Genomic DNA, 20,505 nt, shown 5'->3' with positions numbered 1-20,505 from the left:
CAGGAACAGGTCTGCAAAACTCAGGCAACAGCTATTACCTCTCTTTTGTTGTTGGTTTTTTTTTTTTCTTTTTTAGAAGAAAACATATATTTGGAAGCCAGTGGATGGGTTTAGAGAATGGAGATACAGAGTGTTTTGTATTCACATTGAAGCTTTTAACACTCTGTTCTTTTTTTTTTCTCTTTTTCTTTCTTTTTTTTTTTTTTCCCAGAGCCACTGTATTATATTATCATTACCACAAAGCAAATCTTGATTATCAAATTTGAGGCAAAGTTTCTGTGACTGTCTTTAAAAATATTATCGGTCAGGCTCCCACAGAAAAGAAATGGTTTGCAAAAACTGCGTTAAATACTAAAGTTGACCTGATCCCTGGGTAGTCGTGTTGATCTGCAGGAAGGTCTGAAGATTTGTGAGGGAACTACTGATTTTAATATATTCTCTGGTTTTCCTTTTACCACACCATTACAAGTCCCATTTAATTATGCCCAGAAAGCATGTAGGGATGCCAGAGGAGACAGGCTCCTCACCGCCCTTTAGCAACCCATGTCATAGAATCATAGATTCTCAGAATCATGTCAGCAGCCTGCCCAGTTATGAAAGCGCTAGGCAAGGAGTAGAAAGACAAGTACCCACGGCCACTGCGGGGCTAGGAGACTTGCCCAGGGTTATACAAAAAGGCAGAGGCAGAGGTGAGGCGTAGCTTTGGCTCACAGTGCCTCAGTCCTACATGATATCCTTATACCTATTCCCACATCACAGTGTCTGGGAATTAGCTGTTTGGACTCTTTCCACCTCTGAAGCGATGTCACTTAAACATGTTTTACTCTCTGCTTTTGCTTCAGGCTGGGGAATGACTGGTTTCTGCGTTATCTGGGGGACAAGGAGAAAACAGAAATGAGGAAACCTTTAGTTGTTGTGACTGCCAAAGCAGGAAAAGCTTAGGATTTTTCAAGCCTTGCAGGCAGCTGGGCGCTGCAAATGAACGTTCTCACAGCTGATGAGGAGAGGGGTTCAGCTCCCGCTGCTGCCCTTATGCTGGCAGCTGCCTCTGCCCCCCCTGGCTCGACCCCAGCAGAACTAAAGCCCTGGCAAAACCCCAGCATGGGAGCCCTGTCCCTCACACCCCTGTGGCTCCAGCCCAAGGGACCGCTTTCTTTTATTTTTCACACCCTGCCCTCCCAAACGGAAGCCCTGGTTGGAAAATCTTACAGAAGCTGCCGGAGAGATGGTTTTTTTTTCTTGTCTGCGGAGGAGGGCAGAGGAGCGACAGCGGCGGCGTGGGGGGAAGGGATTGTGAAGTTGGTTTGGGTTTTTTTGTTTTTGCAACACTAGTTGTTCAGGGGAGTGTCTTGCGTTATTAACGCTGAGTGGCTCCGGCAACTACCGTGGTTTAAGGTCGTTAGTCATCCGCTGCGGCCGCAGGAGGCACGGGAGCGCTGAGCCAGAGCTGTCGGTGCAACCCTCTCGGTCCTCCCAGACCGGCAGGTTGGGAAGAGCTGCAAACGGGGGGCGGGGGGGTGCGGAGAGCAGCCTGGGGCCACGGGGACATCCTCCCAGCTTGGCCACGGCATGCCCACGTGTGTGGGACTTGCCAGGTTGTAGTGGGTGACTGCATAGCACCCCGAGTGGCCTGAGAGGGGCTGAGGGGTGTGCGAAGTGCAGGGGCTGGGAGAGCACCTGCGAGGGGTGAGTGTGGGATGCTCCACGCACCCTGTGGGAGGGCATGCGTGTGTGTCCCTGCCTGGGAAGCGGTCCTTGCGTTACACACAGCTGCACACAGGCACACTGGTCTCCTTTCACCTCAAGCTGCTAATGAGACAAGGATGCAGGATGCTCCCTGAGCATTAAGGGAATACAGGTCCGCGTGCACCCTTCCCACCTGATTTCTTCCTTTTTTTTTTTCCTGCCTTAGGATGAGGAGGTCTAGGCAAACATCCCTTAATTTATTCTGCATCCTCTGGCTCCTGCTTCTGCTGAAGGCTGCCTCTTCCACCCCTCTCCCCCATGGAAACAATCCACCACCCCCTTCGCTCCTCTCCGGGCTGTACAAAGGACACACCTGCGTCGGTATGTATTCAGGTTTTGTTTGCCTGCTGGACTAGTTCATTTTTTACTCCACCAGTGAGCTGAGAATTGCTATGCACATCATAAATCACTCCTTTATCTATTTCAACAGCTGTACTGCAAAATACTCATAGTCTTTGGTGAAATAATCACTGAAGATTATGCAAGGCCAGCATGGGGTCTGGAGTTATTTTATGATTTTGTTTTTGAGTGGCTGCTTCCCAAAGTTCATGTTTTTGCTCTGTGGGGAATGGCATCTGAAAGGCTGGCTTTAACATCTGTAAGTCTGGGACCTGGAAAAAAGGTGTTACGGGGTCCCAGTGTTTGTTAGGGTTTGTGATGCATTTTGCTGAACTGCAGGAAACGCCCAGGGTGTCCTCATTGATTTCATTGCCTGGGAAACGGTTCTTAAGAATGGTTGATCCGTGCTTGGGCCAGAGAGCTTTGTGGTCTGGTTGGTCATCTCCGGACAGCCAAGTTGTGAGGGCTGTTTCCTCATGTTTCCTTTTCGTGACTGCTCATGTCTGCACAACCTGTACTAAAGTGGGGCGAGTGTATTTTGTCAACCCCACCCTGGTGTGACTTCAGTGACTGTGGTGATCTCCACAGCAGCTATAGTTGGAGGTATCCCATAGTCTCAGCTGACTAAGCGATTCCCAAAGCAAGAGCAGTATCACCAAAGTCAGTGTGAACAGGGGGTATCTCTATGCCAGAAATGCCCTTGGTGTGAGACTCTGTGTACCTAGAGAGATGTGATAGCTTGTATTTTTTAAGTGAGCAAATATTAAATGATGGGTATGTCTTATGCATTATGTTCAAAAGTTTTATTTTGTTGTCTTTTAGCTTTTCGTGACACTTTTGCGCTGTAAACATAAACCCTGTCACAGTTACAAATTGCTTTCACTGGGGATCAAAGAACATAATTGTAAATAATAATCCTAAACTTGATAGAAACTTTTTTTTTTTTTTGCCTCCCTTCTGAGCCATCCACAGTGTCCGGTCAGATTTGGCACCGGCGAGGCAGGGTGAAGTGGAGCGGAGCGCAGCCAGGGTGTGAGGCTTGCGCAGCCCCCGCCAGGCTTCAGCCACCAGCCTGAAAATGAAAGCAAGTTGTAAAAAGTAGAAATGGCTATTGGGGACTGGCCTTGTCTGAGCCGGCAGCCACACAAGTGGTGACCGAACAGCTGCCAGAGCAAGAGGGAAGTGGGTTTTAATGACGAGATCTTTAGGCAGGCATGGTTTCAGTGGTGCAGGAAAGGCAGTGAGAGTGCTCACCCGTAGTTTTACACTGGTTTTTTTAAAATGTCAGGTGTGAGTGTTGCATGCCCTTTCCACCCTATTGACCCAGCAAGGCTCTACATTCCTAAAGTGACTGCACATTGCATTGAAGTTGCCTTGCACCAGATAAATTGTCCTTTTTTTTTTTTTTTTTTTCCCCTCCCAAAGGGAGAAAGGCTGCACCAGCCCCATCGTTGGGACCACCCAGCACCTCCCCAGCGTGGGGAGATACCAAACCCCCCGCCTCCCACACAAATTTCTCTTTCTGATGTGTCCCTTCAACTAAAAGCACCCACGTGAGCTCGCCTCAGGACCAACACAGACTGTCTGTGCCTCTGTAAAGCAAAGCAGAGCGTGAGGCGGGCAGGGGCCAGGCAGGCAGGTGGCCGGTGCCCACATGCAGGCCAGCGAGGCCAGACAGCCACCTCTGCGGCTTCATGGATGAGCTCCTCTCTTGACTGACTATTGAAAACCCTTGCGAGCCATCTGCCTCTTACTTTTCACCACAGGGAAGGCACAGAGGAGCTGGTATAGTTACCCCTGCCATGGCGCGGGGCAGGGGTAACACCCGCTCTTGCGGCTGACTCAGTGCCCAGCCCTGTTAGGAGCAGAAATTAAGTCGAGATCAGCCTCATCTCTAGGGGGAAGACTGTGATTTCTTCTCAGCAGCTCGCCCCCAGGCCCTGCCAGCTCAGTTTTCTGTCCAGGCAGGCACTGGGAGAGAGCCGTGACAGCTTCTGCTGGGCCTTGCCTTCTAGGCTGAGGCAGCATTTTTAACAGGAGAAATGCCTGCTGCCAAATGCATAGGAGATTTTCTTGAAGAAATAGACTTTTTCATGCAAGTTAAATGTGTGGTCAGGTGTCTAATCTTTCAAAGTTATCTTCCTCTCTTTTCTGAGGGAAATGAAGTGGCTGCACATTGAATAGCCATTCCTGATTGCCGCTGTGTGCCTACCACCTGCACCATCGATATTGCTGTTAGCAGCCAAAGCTGGTCATGAAATGGATTCCCTTTCAGTAAGAAAACCAAGCAAACATTTTCCATTAAGCCTTTTCCCTGATAGTATCATGCTTCTTGAAGAAATATGTAGAAACAATATGACAGGAGAGCGAAATGCAGCTCTGCTACCTCCATCGAGTGCAATGCAAGTTGGTTGCTTCCTTCTTCTGTTCCCCTTCTAGCAGCACGCTCCGGGCAGGCACCATCTGCCCCAGTATATTCTGACCATACCAGGTAAGCAGCTGGCTGCTTCAAGGGACTCCCCTGCCCTTAGCATGTCCTGGGAAATGTATTTTGGGCAGGCACCCATATGCCGATATGGACCAAGGCTGGAGGAGAAGAGGGTATGCGTTCGGTGAGGTGCCACCGCAGGCTGAACAATTTGGGATGGCTCATAGAGGGAGGCTGGCCAAAACATTTCTGCTTTCAGATTGTTACTTGTCTAAAACAGAAGGTGACTCTTTTGCAGCAAGCCTAATTGTCTTAGAAAACATTTAGACAGGAGTTTTAATCAACCGCAGTAACTACAGAAAAAGTCTCATCATTTTTGCTACATTTTCTTGAAAAATTTGGCCACTTCATTCAAGGAAAGTCTTTTTATAATTGACTTGGTGTAAAAATAAATCATCCAGAAAATGTTCCCACCTAAAAAGGGAACATTAATACTGCTGCCTTTTAGAATTACGGAAAAGAGGGAGAAAGGACCTGATGATAATCCTTGCAGCCACAAGATCAGATGTAGTATACCTAATCAGTTCCTAACCATCTCTAACCTTCTCTTAAATAGATACATGGTCTTTCTTTGGCCCTGTCAGTAGAAAAAATTTTCCCAACATCAGACAGCCTTATATCTCCATCAGTGTTTGTGCCTCCCCAGGCTGGAAAAATGCCCACCTTTTTGCATACTGTGAAATCAGCTCAGGCCCTTCCTCTGGGCCTCTGGCACATTTTGCATGTGGTATTTTCATCTGTTTTTTCCTTATGGTTGATAAAAGGGCTTTGGTATGTTTTCCTGCATGCAAAGGCCTGTGAAGCTGTTTTTCTGCATGTAAAGATGGTATGTTTTGGCTCTGCGTGATGGTTCGGGAGCTGGATGCTATGTCTGGTTTTTGCTTCTGGGTTTGTTACTGACTGGCAGTGTGGCTTAAGGGATTTGTTCAGTACGAGACCCAGAAACCCTTTTGCTAGGTGTAGCCCGACTGTTTCAGCAGGGCATCCTGAGAACAAGATGCTGTGTACTTTTCTCTCAAAAATTAAGTATGAATGAGCCCTCCAGATACTCAGGTCTTTGACTTTCCCTATCTGTTGAATGAGGAAAATACTGCCCATTTCACAGGGCAAGCAAAGTTTTACTTAAGTTAATGTTAAGGTACCCAAAGACAAGTACAGTAACACTGGTAACTGTTGACACTGGTGCTAATGGGTCATCATACCTAAAATCCTGTTCCTTATTTTTCTACTATTTCTGATAAATTTTTAAAGATTTTATTCCACATCTCCCACCGCCTTGAATTACAACAGAGCCAGCCCTTAAAGGGTCTTTGCAAATTGCCCTGTTGTCTAACAAGGGTGACTTCATCCAGAAGTATATGAAACCTCGGGAAAGATGGAAGCTGCCTTGGAGAACACAGAAAGCAGGGGAGACACTGAAAGACAGGAGGGAACTACTGTATTCATCTCTCTGTAACATGGTGAAAAAAGGAAATCTGGGGAATTGTAGATTGTCAGTTAAACATCAATGCCTAGAAAAATCCTGCAATAGTTAATAAAACCTTATAAAAGCACCTTTCAAAAGTAAATACACATAAAAGCCTCACTGGATTTACCAAGGAGAAAGTGTCAAATCAATCTAATTTTCTTTGCTGATAAGACAATGGCATGTAGATACAGAAGAAGTAGTAGATGTTACAGCTGGACTTTAGTAAGGCTTTTGGCACCACCTCAGCCCTCATCTAATGGCTCAGAGATACGTGACGTTGATTAAGCTTCTACAGGGCAGGACAAAACTGGTGAGTGGCCTTGTTCAGAGAACGATTATGAGTGGCTTGCTCCCTAAGCAGAAGGATGTACAAAATGAGGTCTTTTTTGGACCTAGTAACACTTCATATTTTCATTAGCCAGGATAATGAAGTAGTGTGCTATTAAATTAGCAGCTCATATAAAGCTGAAAAGGTTTGCAAGTACAATGGGAGGGCAGGATTAAATTCAAAACAGTCTTGACAGCTCTGAGTACTTTCCCCCCACACTTCAGCAGAAATAGTCAATGACACATGTAGCAAATGACCGGCTGGGTAACATCCCTAGGGAAGATCATCTGGGCTTGTAGTGGCACAATGATGGCATGCTGTCATGAAGCACACACATGCTGCATACACCAAGACATGTGAACAGAAGTTAGCTTGCAAGACATGTGAAGTAACGCACTACCTTTCTCAGCATTGACAAAGCCTCAGAGGAATCTCTGCCTTCCCTTTTGGGGCTGTGCATAAAAAATGATGCAGAGTGACAGGAGGTTTTGGAGAAAAACAAACATGAGCTATAAAGAGACCGAATAAATTAGAGTTAATTAATCTGGAGAAGAAGAGCTTGAGAAAAGACATTATATTTGTCCTCGAAAACTTTAAAGGGTTGATCCATCGTCCAGGTTCATAACAGCTATGGCAAGAAATAACAGAAATGGATACCAGTAGGGACATTCAGGTTAGGAAGAAAATTTTCTAATGGTAATGGTGAGTGAGCAGTGTCATCAGCTCCTGAGAAGGCTGTAGAAGACCTTCTTAGAGATCTTAACAGATTTGTGTCTACCCTGTCCCCTTGGAATGGCATAGATACCACATATGGGCTGCTAGGGCAGATGCCTGTGTAAGATGACTTCTTCCAGGCTGGCTTTTCAGGGGTTCTGCACGGTGACCACAAGAACCATTTGCAAATAGCAGGGTTTATTTATTTTCTCCTCAGCAGCAGGCTGCTGCGCTCTTTTGGCGATTAACTTTGGCTGCCCTTTTTGGAATGAGGCAATTAGTCAGGGAGCGCTCAATACAGCCGGACAGCAGCGCTTTCCATCTTTACTGGCAAGCGGAGATCCTGTGGGTCAGCAGCCGGGGAAGCAAATTTCCCCATCTTTGTGCTCAATATAATGCCGTTCTCAACAACCTTTGTGGTTCATCTCTTCTGTTCACCCACAAGCACATAATTCCTAGCGTCTGAAGAAGCATGTTTTTGAAACATATTTTCAGCTTTGCTTACGTTAAAGAATGGATGTTTCCAAGCTTCCCAGCAGTGTTAAACACAGACCTCTACCTGGGTTGATTTGTGTGATAGTCAACGTCCTCAACAGTTTGCCTCCGTCTAGCTGTGCATGAGTGCAGGGATGAAATACACCCTGCGGAGTGGCAGCAGGACCGGTGGCCTTTGGAGTTCCCAATAACTTCACACAATGGAACATGCCAAATGGAGTTGGAGGTTTTTAATAACTGCGCTCAGACAAAGTGGCTGTGCACATATTGTCTGGGGAGGCACCATGACAGAACATATAATTTACAGCTCAGTGAGTTCTGTAAAAAGGCCATGCCCAGTATCAATGTGGCACTACAATGCATTTTACTCTGAAAGGCTGGGAATCAATTTTGATTACAGCTAAACCATCGCCAAGCCACAGCACCTCTGTTCACTTCACTGACATTGCTCAGTTCACTCAGTGGCAGAATTTGGCCTGATGATCAGTAATAAATACCAAATTTGACCATAACATTCGTTCCTATGATTATACTTTGGATAGAAAAAACACAGGCGTGTGAGTAGTACAATAGAGATACTAAAGCCACTATTAAAATAGGAATATTTTCTACAGGGATTCATATTTTTCAGCAATTGATGGTAAAAAATTTCATTTTCAAAATCACCCGAAGTCTTACTGAAAGTTTATGACTGTAAAATGCAAATATAACCATTGATCACAATAAAAAGGTGTGCTTAGCATACCGACATATCTGTGTGTGTAAATACACAATGATATATATTTATATGTGCATTTGTAGGCATGCATAGCCTCATACGTTTTACATTACTGAGGCTTGCTTTTAGTGTAAGTTTTCTCTTATAGTCTTATTTATTTAGTATTGAGTGTCTGCAGCAGTTTGGCTGCTGATTACCACAACGTGTGTGCCTTCAGCTCTTGTTGATATGGTAGCCCTATACAGAACTTCTCTATGTTTAAGGCAGTCACTTTCAGTGGTTATAGGAACTGTATATCTGAAAAAAAGTGCATTTAGAATTAAAATGGTCAAAACTTTGTGGCAAGGATGAAGTTACCCAGCTACATTAACTCCCCCTACCACCATTCAGGCTTCAGTAAATTTTTAATATCCTTTCCTGATTAGGAAAAGAAAAATATGTTAATGGAACACATACACACACAGTTGGGTTTTTTCTGTTAATTAATGCAAAAAGCATTTCGATTGGAAATGCCTGGGGTTATAGATTTTGTTAAATAGGGCTCTTTAAAGTGTGATGTGGGAAACATTAGGGATACGTTTGGCTGGCAGGTATGGATACCAGAGTCTTCCACTAGATGGAAACTGAATTTTCTGTACCGGCCTAACCATGCCAGAGTCCTCATTGGGTGTTTTAAGGAAACAGTAATGAACAGAGCTCTGAAGTCGGGGGTCTGAAGTGCCTCACTGCTACTGGGTGAGCCGCAGCAATGATAATTGGTATTCTGGGGTTTGCTGGTTTTGTTACAGAGCTACCGTGCACTCAAAATACTGCTATACTGGTATTAATATTTCAAAAAATGCCTTTATCCAGTATATTATATGTAATTTTATGCCCAGTGAAAGGTTTGGTGATAGTGTACCATTTATCATTTCTGAGGTATTTTATGGCACTTAGCAAATTTAGGGGGAAAAGGTCTTGCATATGCTAACATATTTGAATATGGATACCTATAATTATATTCCATCACTTCTGTATCTCTATAAAATACATTAACATTGTAAATGAAATGGGAAGCAAAGTCTGAGTTAAAAAACTTTTACACTCGGTTTTCTTTCTAAATTACCTTTCAAAGCAACAAATCCTCTGGCTGTATATGGGAAAATAAGTATCCTAATTTTGCATATACAGTTATGTCATTTGAATATTTCCACATTGGAATGAAATCTTAAGGTTATAAAGGGCTGTTCTTTGAAAGTATCAGCTTGGCGCTGAGAAGCAGTGAAAGAAGGTACAGTGGGTATTGGGAAGTATTAGGAAAGGAATATATACTGAAAAAAAGGTTGTAACTTTGCTTTGTAACTTTGCATATCTGTGATCTGCCTGCACCTAGAATATCCACGTACATGTCCCCATCTCAGAGGAGAAAACCTTTTTTCTTATTAGGTCCCCAAGTGAATGCTCTTATTTCAAACAAGAATGTCTTATTCCAGGTTGAACTGGAACTGGACTAGATGAATTTGGAAAGAGGTGTTTTTACACCAGATCAACAGCACGTACACGAGGAGCAGCAGTATTGGCTTTTGTAGATAGGCTCTGGGGACCCCTCATCTGTAGTCTTTAAGAGTTGCATTGGAGCCTCTGATCATCTATAAATGGAAGAAGCAAAGACGGTGGTTTTGGAAAACCTTCATCTTCTGTATAAAACCTGGAATATGATAGATGGGTTCATTTATACAGGGGCTTGCTGCTGCAGACAGGTATTTGAAGCAGAGGTTTGCTGCTTTGCCAAGTGAGGCTCTGGCTCCTGCTCCACCGGGAGTGAGCGGGCTGACCACAGCCTGGCTGGCAGGGTTTGTGGAGAACTATTTGTGTCCAAGGCCACTTTTGGGGGCTTATTTCCTCCTTGTACTCCAGGGAGTAGGTTTAATTTATGGCTGGGGAATGGCTATATGGTTGGAGGGGCGAGAAAGATCTCCAGCACCCAGGACTGTGAGCAAAGGATGGCAAAAGATGTGCCAGGTGGCAGAAATCCCATTTAACAGAGTTTTACTCAGACAAATATATCTACAGATCTGAAACTTAGAGAGGCAGCTTTCACTATCCAGACACTTCTTGACATCCCTAGGTATAATTCTAATTATAGAGCCTTTCAAATGTGTGCGGCAGAAGTGGATTAAGTTAAATAGTCTGCTCAAACTGCCGGAGGCTTCACAGCTAAGAAATGAATTTCTCTAGCTCTGATTTTATTATTGGGGTATGATTTTTTTTTTCCCCCGAGCTTATTGGAAATGTCATTTTATTATTACTATTTTCAAATGCATGGAGAGAAGTACTTCCTGACGTGTGAGTTTTCAGATTACCGCTGCTGAGCAAAATGGTTATGGTTTTCTCTTATCTCTTCAGAAATTAATAGCAGATGGGACAAACTATCACTAAAAGAGACAGGCATTTTATTAATACCACAGTCTAGTTTCTAATGGCTAGTAAGCATTATAATACCAAAGAATTTCTTCCAGAGAAAACATCCTTCAGCCTATCAAGGCATTGAAACCTATTCTTGAAGTATGACAGCACAGTCAATTTCTTTGAACTTGTTTCTAAAGAGATGATATGCAACTATAAAAAATTTAGAGCTTTTTTTTTAACCTTTAATTATGAAGCCTATCTACATTGCCTTGTACGCGCCCAGCTCATGATGAGAAATAAATCGCATCTAAATATCTACTAAATTAAAGTAAGCAATAGTTGCTAATAACTGTCAGGACCTAGAAGTGCTTTTCTACAGATGCCAGAGTATTAAGGAGTTTATGTTCTCACGCACGTTGTAAGTAATGAATGCAGTGAGATTTCTGCAGCCAAAGACAGCTGATTTCCCTCTGTCCTTTTTAGCTAACTAATTATTTTCCATTTTTAGCCAGCAGAATTAAGACCCATTAAAGGCTAGAATAACTGGTTAGCATTTCCGATTATATTTGGTGTGCAGGGAGATTTCTGTTTATTTCATTAGAGGTAGTGGCTTCTTAAGCTGCAACCACCAGTAAATTCTTTTTGTTACTAAATCCAGAGGAAGATGATTAAAAGAGAGCAGGTTTGTAGTAGGAGCAAGGGTAGTCTGAATTAACTTTAATTTATAGACACTAACCTCTTGAGGTTTTGCCTATAGCCCAACACAGGAGATAGGTTCTCCTAAAGGATGAATCTGAATTACTGGGGGACAGCAAAATTTTATCCAAAAAAACAGGGAGCCTGGGTGGGTTAGACTCCCTCAACTACAGTGAATCCCCTTAGAAACTCCTTCTCCCTCCTCCCAGGGTTCAGACTTTTTCCTGAGTAATTTACAGTCTCCATCCCAAAAGCTGCTCCCAATGTCATCAGTCTAAATGAAAGGCTTTGAGGCCAGCAGAGCCAGAACTCAAGCCGGCGATCCCTGGGACATGGCCCACGGCAGGGCGATGAGAGATGCCAGCAGACCATGAGGAGTGAAGAGAGGTGGACCAAGGACACCTGATGAAAACCCAGGTAGATGAGGGAAACAGAAAGCAGATCAGCCGACGGCACGCATTGGTGGCACGTGTTCCCAGGGAGCACCTTTCCCACCGGGGGGTGGGAAGACTCCCCAAATGCAGGTCCAGAGACTTGCATCTTGGTCCAGGACCATGGTGCCTGAGGCTAAGGATGCCCCAAGTGGAACTGCAGATCCCTTTGAAAATCAGTCAAACTTTCTTAATCAGCTTGTCCTGTGAAGCGTAGCGTTTGATCTGGAATAAGGGCATTCGTGGGGGAGCATTTGAGTAACTGAGGTGTGGTCTGTGGGTGCCCGAGGTGGGGAGGGTCTAATAGCGTGACCAGAAGCATCTTCTCTGTGATGGTAAAGACTAGTTTATGAGAGCAAACATTTAAGTTCAGCTCTGTGCGTTTTTCCCAAGTAGTCAGGCTATTACTATTGTTGTTTACATTCATATAGCATCTAGTAGCCCAAGGAACTGCATTAAGTACTGCACGAACTCAGCGATGGCTCCGTTAATTCTCATGCAAGGCAAATCTCCTTTTGGGCTTGGTTCAATAGGCACAGAAGTGTCTTACTGACTTAATCAACATGAAAAATTTCGATTTAATTGCTGGGAGACCGCTCCATGAGTAGGGTTACCTGCATGATTGTGTTTGTGATTAAGAATTCTGTTTCTATCTGGCAAAGCCGAACAAAAAATAGTTGGGTTTTTTTTGTCTTCCCTCTGTGGTACTTTGACAAACATGAGAAACACATCTTCAGTGGAGACTGTCTTCTTGCATAACAGAGAAAATGGAGCACCAGGGGTATTTTTTATCCCAAGCCCAACTTCCTGGATTTCAAGCACTCAGACCGTTTGCCCGTAAGCCCCTTTCTTTGCATTGACTCTACTGGAGGTGAGAAGACCTCACTGTGGTAATGAAAATGAGAATGATGGGGGCAATGTCTGAGGCAGAGAGAGAGGAGCCTCTTTGCACCCCCACCCTGAGATGAATCATTAGGCAGGCTGCTGAGCCTGCGCTTGGGGTGAGTAACTCTATTTCAGAGAAAAGACATGCTTTCCTCACCTGCCTCATCTGCAGCGTGGGGCCGTGTTATGAGCTGGTCTCTCCTGTTCAGAGGGGGTTGACTTGTTACATTGATGTTTTTATCAGGCCAGATTTTACACTGGAATAAAATCTCTCCTTGCAGCACTGGAGCCAATATTTTGGCACCCAAGGATGCTGCAGCTGAGAGCAGAGACATTGCAGAGGTTGATATCTGCTGGCAGCTGGAGCAGACCTGCCACGACACGGGAAGCGTGAGCTGCAGTGTGGGTGGTGAGGGCAGGCGGGCAGCATCCCGCCTCCATCGGCAGCGGTCTGCAAGTTGCATTGCAGTGGTGCCTGGCACCCCCTGGTCCCACAGTGGATGAGGGCGTGCTGGAGGCAGGAGACAGACTTAGAAACTAGAGCCAGGCAGAACCCCCTGTTCCCGTACCACTTGGTGGGGATGCTCAGCAAGCAGGCCAGGTGGAAGAAGTAGCAGGGAGGATGGGGGAGCTGGGGTCTGAGAGAGGACGACTCTGTCCTCTCTGCAAAGTGTGCTGGCAGGTCCTGACTGAAGGTGCAGGAGTGCTGGGTTACACAGCACAGGCAAAATGAGCTTCATTTCTCTGCTGCAGTTGGTGACACTGTCAGCTCCCTGGCATGACAGGTTACTGAGCCTCAGGGACATGAAATCCCATATCACCTCAGTTTTCACCCACCCCCGTGTGTCTGAGCTCACACCTCTGCTATGGGGGCTTTTCCCTTGCTTTCCACTCAGGCTTGCAATTTTGCATTCTGGTCAAGCCATGCTACTCCTCAAGCTGCATTGGTGTCTGCTCCATTGCTGTTGCCCACTTGCCCATGTGTTCAGTTCTGCGTCAGCCTGTGTTTTGGGGACTGTTTGCTCTCCCAGCGCCTCTGCCTGGTGAAGCATCATCCTCTCCTAACTTTTCTAACCTCAGTGTCTCCTGAGTTTCCTTCACTTCTCCTTATCTTCATATCTCATGGACTCCTGGAGCCCTGTCTGCTAAGAGCTGGCATATCCTCATTCATAGCTTCCTCAAGCTCCTGGTGGAAAAGAATGAGAGGTAAAACAGCAAAAGCTGTCTCCTTTAGGAAATATCAAAGGACTAGCTCCTTTCCCATCTTTCTGCTTGGACTTACTCCTTTTTGTCTTTCTGACTTCTAGACAGCAAGATTGTTAGATGAAGGTCTGACCTTGGTAACAGAAGAAAGACATCTTTTATCCACATCAAAAAGCGGTTTTTTGGTTAAGACATTATTTGGGTCATCTAATTTTTCTGAGCCTCCATCCTCATGAATAAAACAGGCACAGAAGGCAGGGGAAGGGTAGTCTCGGTTGTCTGTAGGTTGCTCAGGTGTGTTAATAATGTGGCCTTGTGAGAACCAAGTTATGCAATGGCTTTTAGGTGTGTTTCCAGTGTGTTTTAAGGATGTGCACTGCTCTCTCAGTGCTAAGCAGTGGAGTTGGTCCAGCATGTCTCTGCTCACGCTACCCTTGCAAATAAGCCAGGGTCTGTTTTCTGTCTCTGGAGCCAGTGCAGGGCATGGCTTGCACCCAGACAGCTGAAGTCTCTTGCAGGGTGCAATTCCCCTGCTGCCTTGACTGGGTGTTCTTGTCCAAGCGTGCTCTGGGGAGTGGTCCCTAGCACAAGCACAGGCAATGTCTGGGGCATGGCATGGGATGAGACTGTGCTAAGGCACCTGCTGGTGGTTAACCAGGGACCAGATGGCCCTGGGCTGTTCTTCAAACCCAAGTCCTGTGCATGCTTTAGCCTCCAGCTTGGATGTCCTCTTTGGTTTTAGCCTGGGTCTTTATTATTCTACTTTTTTTTCCTCCTCTTTATGAGCTATCGTGTTTTAATTAACTGCTAATTCCTTGGGTTAGCCTCTGGCTATTTGGGGAGGGGGGTGGGGCAGAGAAGAGAATGGCTTGCTTCAGGGTTTTTTCTTGGTTGCATCTGTCTCCATTTATTCTCTTATTCTTCTAGGCTGACTGGAGGTAATGGCTCTTAGCATGCTTTATAAATCATTCCGCAGAGGACTTTGAGTGAGTGTTTTATTTAATAAGTATGGAGAAGTGGGCTTTTATGCTCGCAAAAGAGATGGCAAGTTCATTGTGATTTCCACTGGATTACTGTATTTGGGGTAGAAGAAGTAATAGAAGACTCAAAGGTATTGGTCTTACAGCAAGTTCCAATTGTATTACCTCCTCTATCACTTGCTACTTGATCCATAGGAGCATCAAAGTTATTTACGTTGAAAAACAGGACTTTGATTTAATAGCACATAGGCATAGGTACCTGGAAGGAATTTAAAAGCTCACTTTGAAGAGTTGTGCCAGTCTGAAAACCTGAACATTAATGCTCTTGAGCTTTGGAAAAAGGTGGATCTGCAGCGACATCCAAATGCTGCAGCTCACCTCCATTTCCAGACCGTCAGAGCAAGTCCTGAGCACTGAGATTTCTTGCAGAGGGGAGAAAACAGGGTTCAGCTACAGGGATGTCAAAGAGAAATCTTTATTCAGGGTGCTGAAAACTGGTGTCCCAGCCCCTCGTCTCCTGGCTGCCTGGGATACCCACTTCTGTTATACAGGTTCTGAGTCCAGGCAGGGACCTCACCCTGGTTACCAGGTCTGACTGTATTGGTTAGACTTTGCATTACCAAATGTAGCTTCTTTATAAAATGGTGAAGCCACTGCAGAAAGAGAGAGCACAATGCTGGAGTACAGCATTTTAAAACCAACTCAATATGAACCACTTACGGTCATGATGTGGATTTTGAATGATTGCTATGTGGGGATTGCATTGAACCTGCTTAATCCCATAAACATCAGAAAAAGTGCTGCACATCCCAAGAAATGCTTCACTATGATGTGCAAGTTCTTGGGTCTCAGCCACAGCTAGTCCAAGGAGCAACTAGGCTTTAGCACTGCTTGCACCCAGGTTAGCGGTGAGAAAGACCAAGCTTCATAAGTCATAGAAAATGGTTTCTTTTCAGTCACGAAGGAGAGAAGGATGAGCTCTGAAGACAGTTTGGCTTTAGGAATTGTGTGGCTGGGCCCAGCAGCCCCGAGCATGCTGAGCAGCGCTGGGCTTCAGAGGAAAGTCTGTGAAGAAATGTTGCCACAGATGCTTTGTGGTGTTTAACACATATATCTGCTTCATGATGTCTCTTCCGCAGGCAGTCATACCCATTCGGTTTTCAGTTTCAGTAGCTCTGTGTGACTTGTGTGGAGAGGTATAAAAGCCCTATCAAGAACAGACCTGTGCCTTTTTTCTTGTGAGAAATAACAAGAGAGCAGGTGGCCAAGCCAGCAGCTGTAACAGTGGCCACCCCCGGGCTCCTTGATTTTCATCCCTGAAAGGATGGAAAATTGTTTTTCCAGGAGCAACATCCAGTGCTGTAAAAGCCAGGATATTCTGTGCCCTCCTCTGGGATTGGCATCCTCTCTTACAGGATAACTTACAGGTTTTGAGTAAAGACAGTAAAAGACAGAAATTCATGGATTTTCCCCTTGAACGCTCATCTGCCCCAGAGTATCTCAAGAAATGAAATGCCCAACGATGCCTGAAATACTTCTGTGACATAGGGTGCTTCATCACACTTCACAGATAACCATATTCACTTTTTTTGTTTGTTTGAAGGATGTGTGCTTGTGGTGTCTGTAATCGAACAGCTTGCACAGTGGCACAACAGTACAGTAAAGGCAGCCACGGAGAGACTGTGCAACTACATACCTGGTAAGTACCAAATAATACACTATATGTTATGTTGGTACTGCTGTATTTCTCTGTTAATTAAAAACTCACATGTTTTCATGTCTGAAAGAGCTTTATCTACTTCTCTTGCAGCATCTCAAATGAATGTAGCTGAAAGACAGCAAGGTGCTATCCGCAGGGAAGTCAGTGTCATGGCTCACTTTGCTTCAGAGCTGAGATTTTGTCCCAGAGTTAGAGTGAAGGGGGTTGTATTAAGCCCACATACATGTGAGCACCAACACATGCAGACCTCTTCCCTCCCTGTTCCTCCGCTTTGTCTCTTTGTTAGCAGCTTAAGAATAGAGTCGCTGTATGGCCCAGCCACTCCTGTTTCTTGTTGATACAGGGTTTTATAGCAACTGTGAAGATGAAAACATTTTCAGCAGGTATAGGAAGCCACTGTTGTAGAATCTCAAAAATGAGCTGAGGTTGACAGGTGTAAGATGTGAGCATTTGGTCTGCACAGAAAAACTATTGAAATGTAACTGATGATACAAATTTCAAAAGCAATAGCTAATCCATGTGAATATATGTAGATTCCCCTTTTTCTGCCCCTTATTTTATCTGCCCAAAGGACCTTAGCTGTCCGAATACACAGCCCTAAATAGAGAACAGTTTGAATGCCAGAGTAGCTTTGTGCTTCACAGACCAATCCTATAACTATTTAACTAGATCTCACATATCTTTTTAATGTTATGAATGTAAAAGGATGGCTTAGGATTCTTCATTAAAGTCATTTTTATAGGACTTCACAAATTGTATCTCTGAGAAACCATCTTGCTTTGTAACCCTAGTTTCACAGAAGATGTGTGTAGAATATTAATTCCCTCCTTTCCAAGAGAGAATCTCCTGATGCAGGATAGGGCAGGGAGGTAATTGCTGGGATTCATTCATTGATAGAATGATGCTTATCTGATTTCTATTCCATAAGTCATATCCTTAGTGTTTTAAATTACAGGCACATAACCATGAAGTTACAATTAGAAGCACTGATCCTGCTATTAAAATACAGTCGTCTTCTTTAAAATATGACATGCTAGCTCTATGTTCATGATTCACCTGGTGGACCTTATTCTGCTGACGTGTCAAGATATTTCTTTTCAGCTGCCATTCTTTACACATATAAAATCCTATTATCCCTTTAGTTAAATCTGTATAATCCAGTTACCTTCTATGAGATGCATGGATACACCCAATAGAAAAGAACTGACCCTGAACTTGAAAGGAATGAAAAATCCTATGGATTGTGTGGGAGTTACAGTGTAACCCAATTTATCCTGTCCCGGGAGGTGTAGGCTTCCTCTTGCTGCTTGGAACAATAGGAAAGTTTTGGATGCTTACAAGGAGCAAACCTACCAAAGCAGGACATGCCATTTCACCTGAAGGAACAATTTCATTATTGTTACATGATTGCAAGAACTGATTGGAAGAATAACAGCGACAAATTAATAGCAATGGGGCTTTTCCTAGGGCCAAAAAAGGAATAAGAACTCACGTGGGATTTTCAAGGGCCTCCTGTAATTTCAATTGCAATCAAGTTGGGGTTGGATTAAGCCTTTGGTAAAGTTATATGATGTTCAAGAACAAAAAAAATGTTTGGAGGAAAAGAGAGAAAAGTTCAGTACCCATCGATCCCACTCAATCCCATAGGCTGTGTAGAAAACACAATCACATCCTTTTTATATGGAAATATTTGCAATGTGTGTGATTCAGGCAACATGGCCAATAAACCTATGAAAATAAGAACAGTAACACCATGAGTGAAGGAGGCTCTTGAGAAGACAGAAAGGCCATGTTTGGGGGAATGGGCAGTATTTACAGTGTAAGAGATGCTGTTAGCAAGAATGTACCTGGATACTGGCTGTCTGCCTGATGAAACAGAGGTGTCTGATATCCGAAACGTGCTTTGAGACCATCTGCCTCCGGCATTGCCTCTGAGTCATGCATTGCTTCTGTGGTGGCCACTGCTGTGTAAACACCTTAGAGCTCAAGTGGAAATGGCAACATGATTAATAACATCTTTCTTGCAAATATTTATTCTCTGGGATTCAGCCAGAATTTGTGTTTCTCAGACTGTGAAGCTATAGAGGGAAACCTTCCAGACTTTTACCACTTAAGAACAGGACAGTTAGGGGGATCTTTTTTCTGAAGCAGGGCAAAAGCAAGCATACTTTAGATTTTCTCTAAATTTTCCACCTTTTAGTTTGGTTTAAGCTCTTCCCTTGCCCCTGAACACTCAAAGTTATTCATCATTTTCTCTCTCTCTCCCCGGCTCCTTTCTGACTTGCACAGCTTCTTCCTGACAGAGCTGTCTCTCTGCAATATCCCCTCGTTGTGTGTGTTAGCAGAGCCAGAGGTTTGTGACCACATGAATGCAGGCTGGCTTAGAGGGAGACTCCTGTAACTACTGCCCGTGGCTTGGGTTTGTTTTGCTGGAAACCAAAGCCTGAATGGCATCTGTATCTTCCAAGAGGGCTCTATGGGCTCAATGATAATATTATGTTATTGCTGTTCTTCTTACCACCCATCATTTTTTACACCATAGGATAATTACATGTCAGGCTTCCTATATGCATAAGGAAATCAGTGCCTGGAAATCAGCGTGACCAGCAGACCCCACCATCAGCTCCCCAGAGCTGACAGCCAGCCAAATCCACCACTCCTCACAGCCACCAGTACAGGTTACAGCAGCCAGCTGGCTCCTTCAGGGCCAGAAATGTTATGGAAACCAGCTGGTTTGGGAAGCTCTTATGGAGACCATGGCCTGCGATGCACTGGGGACACGCTGGGGAAGCCAGCCACCTTCTCCCGTGGGCTACTGCAGGGAGCCAGGTGCCCTGCTGGCAAGCTTCATCAGACGGTGTTTTAATCAGCAATGATACCAAATGCAGGGTTATTGATGTCTGCAATGTCTTTCCTTTTAGGTGAACAAGAATAAAATCTAATTCTAGCCAGGAGACCAATTTTTAACTTGCAGATTGCTTCTAAAGAGCCAATAGAGAGAAGTTATGTGGCAAAGGAGGCAAAGAAATGAAGCTAATAATTTGATTGAAATGAAACACCTGGCATAGGATAAGAAAAATCAGCTATCGTAATTACAGAAGCTGCCTGCAACACCCTATGAGTAGGAGAGTGTTGGGGAAATTGTCTTTTCATTCCCTGCTATGTCTTTCTGGTCCCAGTCCTCCTTTCTTGGGTGCAGGTTGCCAGCCAGGTTGCCTGTAGTCCTGGCAGGAGAGCAGCTGTGGGAGTGAGTGCACACCCAGGCCCACTGATGGGGTCAGAGCTGTGAGGTGTTGTGCCCTCCCCAAAACAAAACTACCCACCTTGTATGCACCAGATCCCTGGCTCCGGGCATGAGCAGCCTGATACTGGTTAGAATTGAATATTCAGCCCAAAGTTGGAAGGGAGAGGTTGCTTTGGGGGTTTCTAAGGCTTTTCTTGGGGAAAGATGAGGACGCTGTATGTTTTCTTCCCCAAGTACAGATAGTTATCTGTCCGAGTAATAGAGACGCAAGAGAAAACAACATCTCGGGAATCTCAGAAGCTGCAAGTTTGTTGTCACTGTGCTTGTATGAGCCTGCCTCTTCACGACTTTTCCCACCACCACCCCTGCCAAAACAAGACCTGACACCTCCTTTGCAGGACACGTGCATGGTTAACCAGCTCTCATGTGTTCAGGCCAAGAAACAGTCAATTTTCCTTTGTGGGAACAATCAGACCAATGTTACTACCATGCCCTACCTGTATTCAATCTCTCCCACAAGTGTCTTTGCTCGGGTGCAGGAAGTGCTTTTTTTTACAACAGTACCTTAAAGAAATCTCTGATGAGCTGTCTTATGGCAGGCATACTTTACCCAGATTAAAGAAAGCCACCTGAGCCGTCATCCCATGTCACATGGCTACAGG

General features: G+C 44.7%; 1 protein-coding gene across 2 annotated transcripts in view; it reads left to right on the top strand.

The window, feature by feature from the left end:
• Nucleotides 1-1,242: 1,242 nt before the first annotated feature.
• The window catches only part of AOAH (acyloxyacyl hydrolase), an 85,005-nt gene continuing 65,742 nt past the window's right edge, over nucleotides 1,243-20,505 (top strand). The window contains exons 1-3 of one of the 2 annotated variants that reach the window (XM_037383771.1): nucleotides 1,243-1,485; nucleotides 1,913-2,067; nucleotides 16,483-16,578. In XM_037383771.1, coding sequence (XP_037239668.1) covers nucleotides 1,914-2,067; nucleotides 16,483-16,578 — 250 coding nt within the window. In that variant the 5' untranslated portion in view covers nucleotides 1,243-1,485; nucleotide 1,913. The remainder of the gene's footprint in view (nucleotides 1,486-1,912; nucleotides 2,068-16,482; nucleotides 16,579-20,505) is intronic. The other variant, XM_037383770.1, reaches the window with a different exon arrangement.

This window comes from Falco rusticolus, chromosome 4, assembly GCF_015220075.1.
Source record: "Falco rusticolus isolate bFalRus1 chromosome 4, bFalRus1.pri, whole genome shotgun sequence".
NCBI classification, from domain to species: domain Eukaryota; kingdom Metazoa; phylum Chordata; class Aves; order Falconiformes; family Falconidae; genus Falco; species Falco rusticolus.
This window is presented reverse-complemented; position numbering and strand designations above follow the sequence as displayed.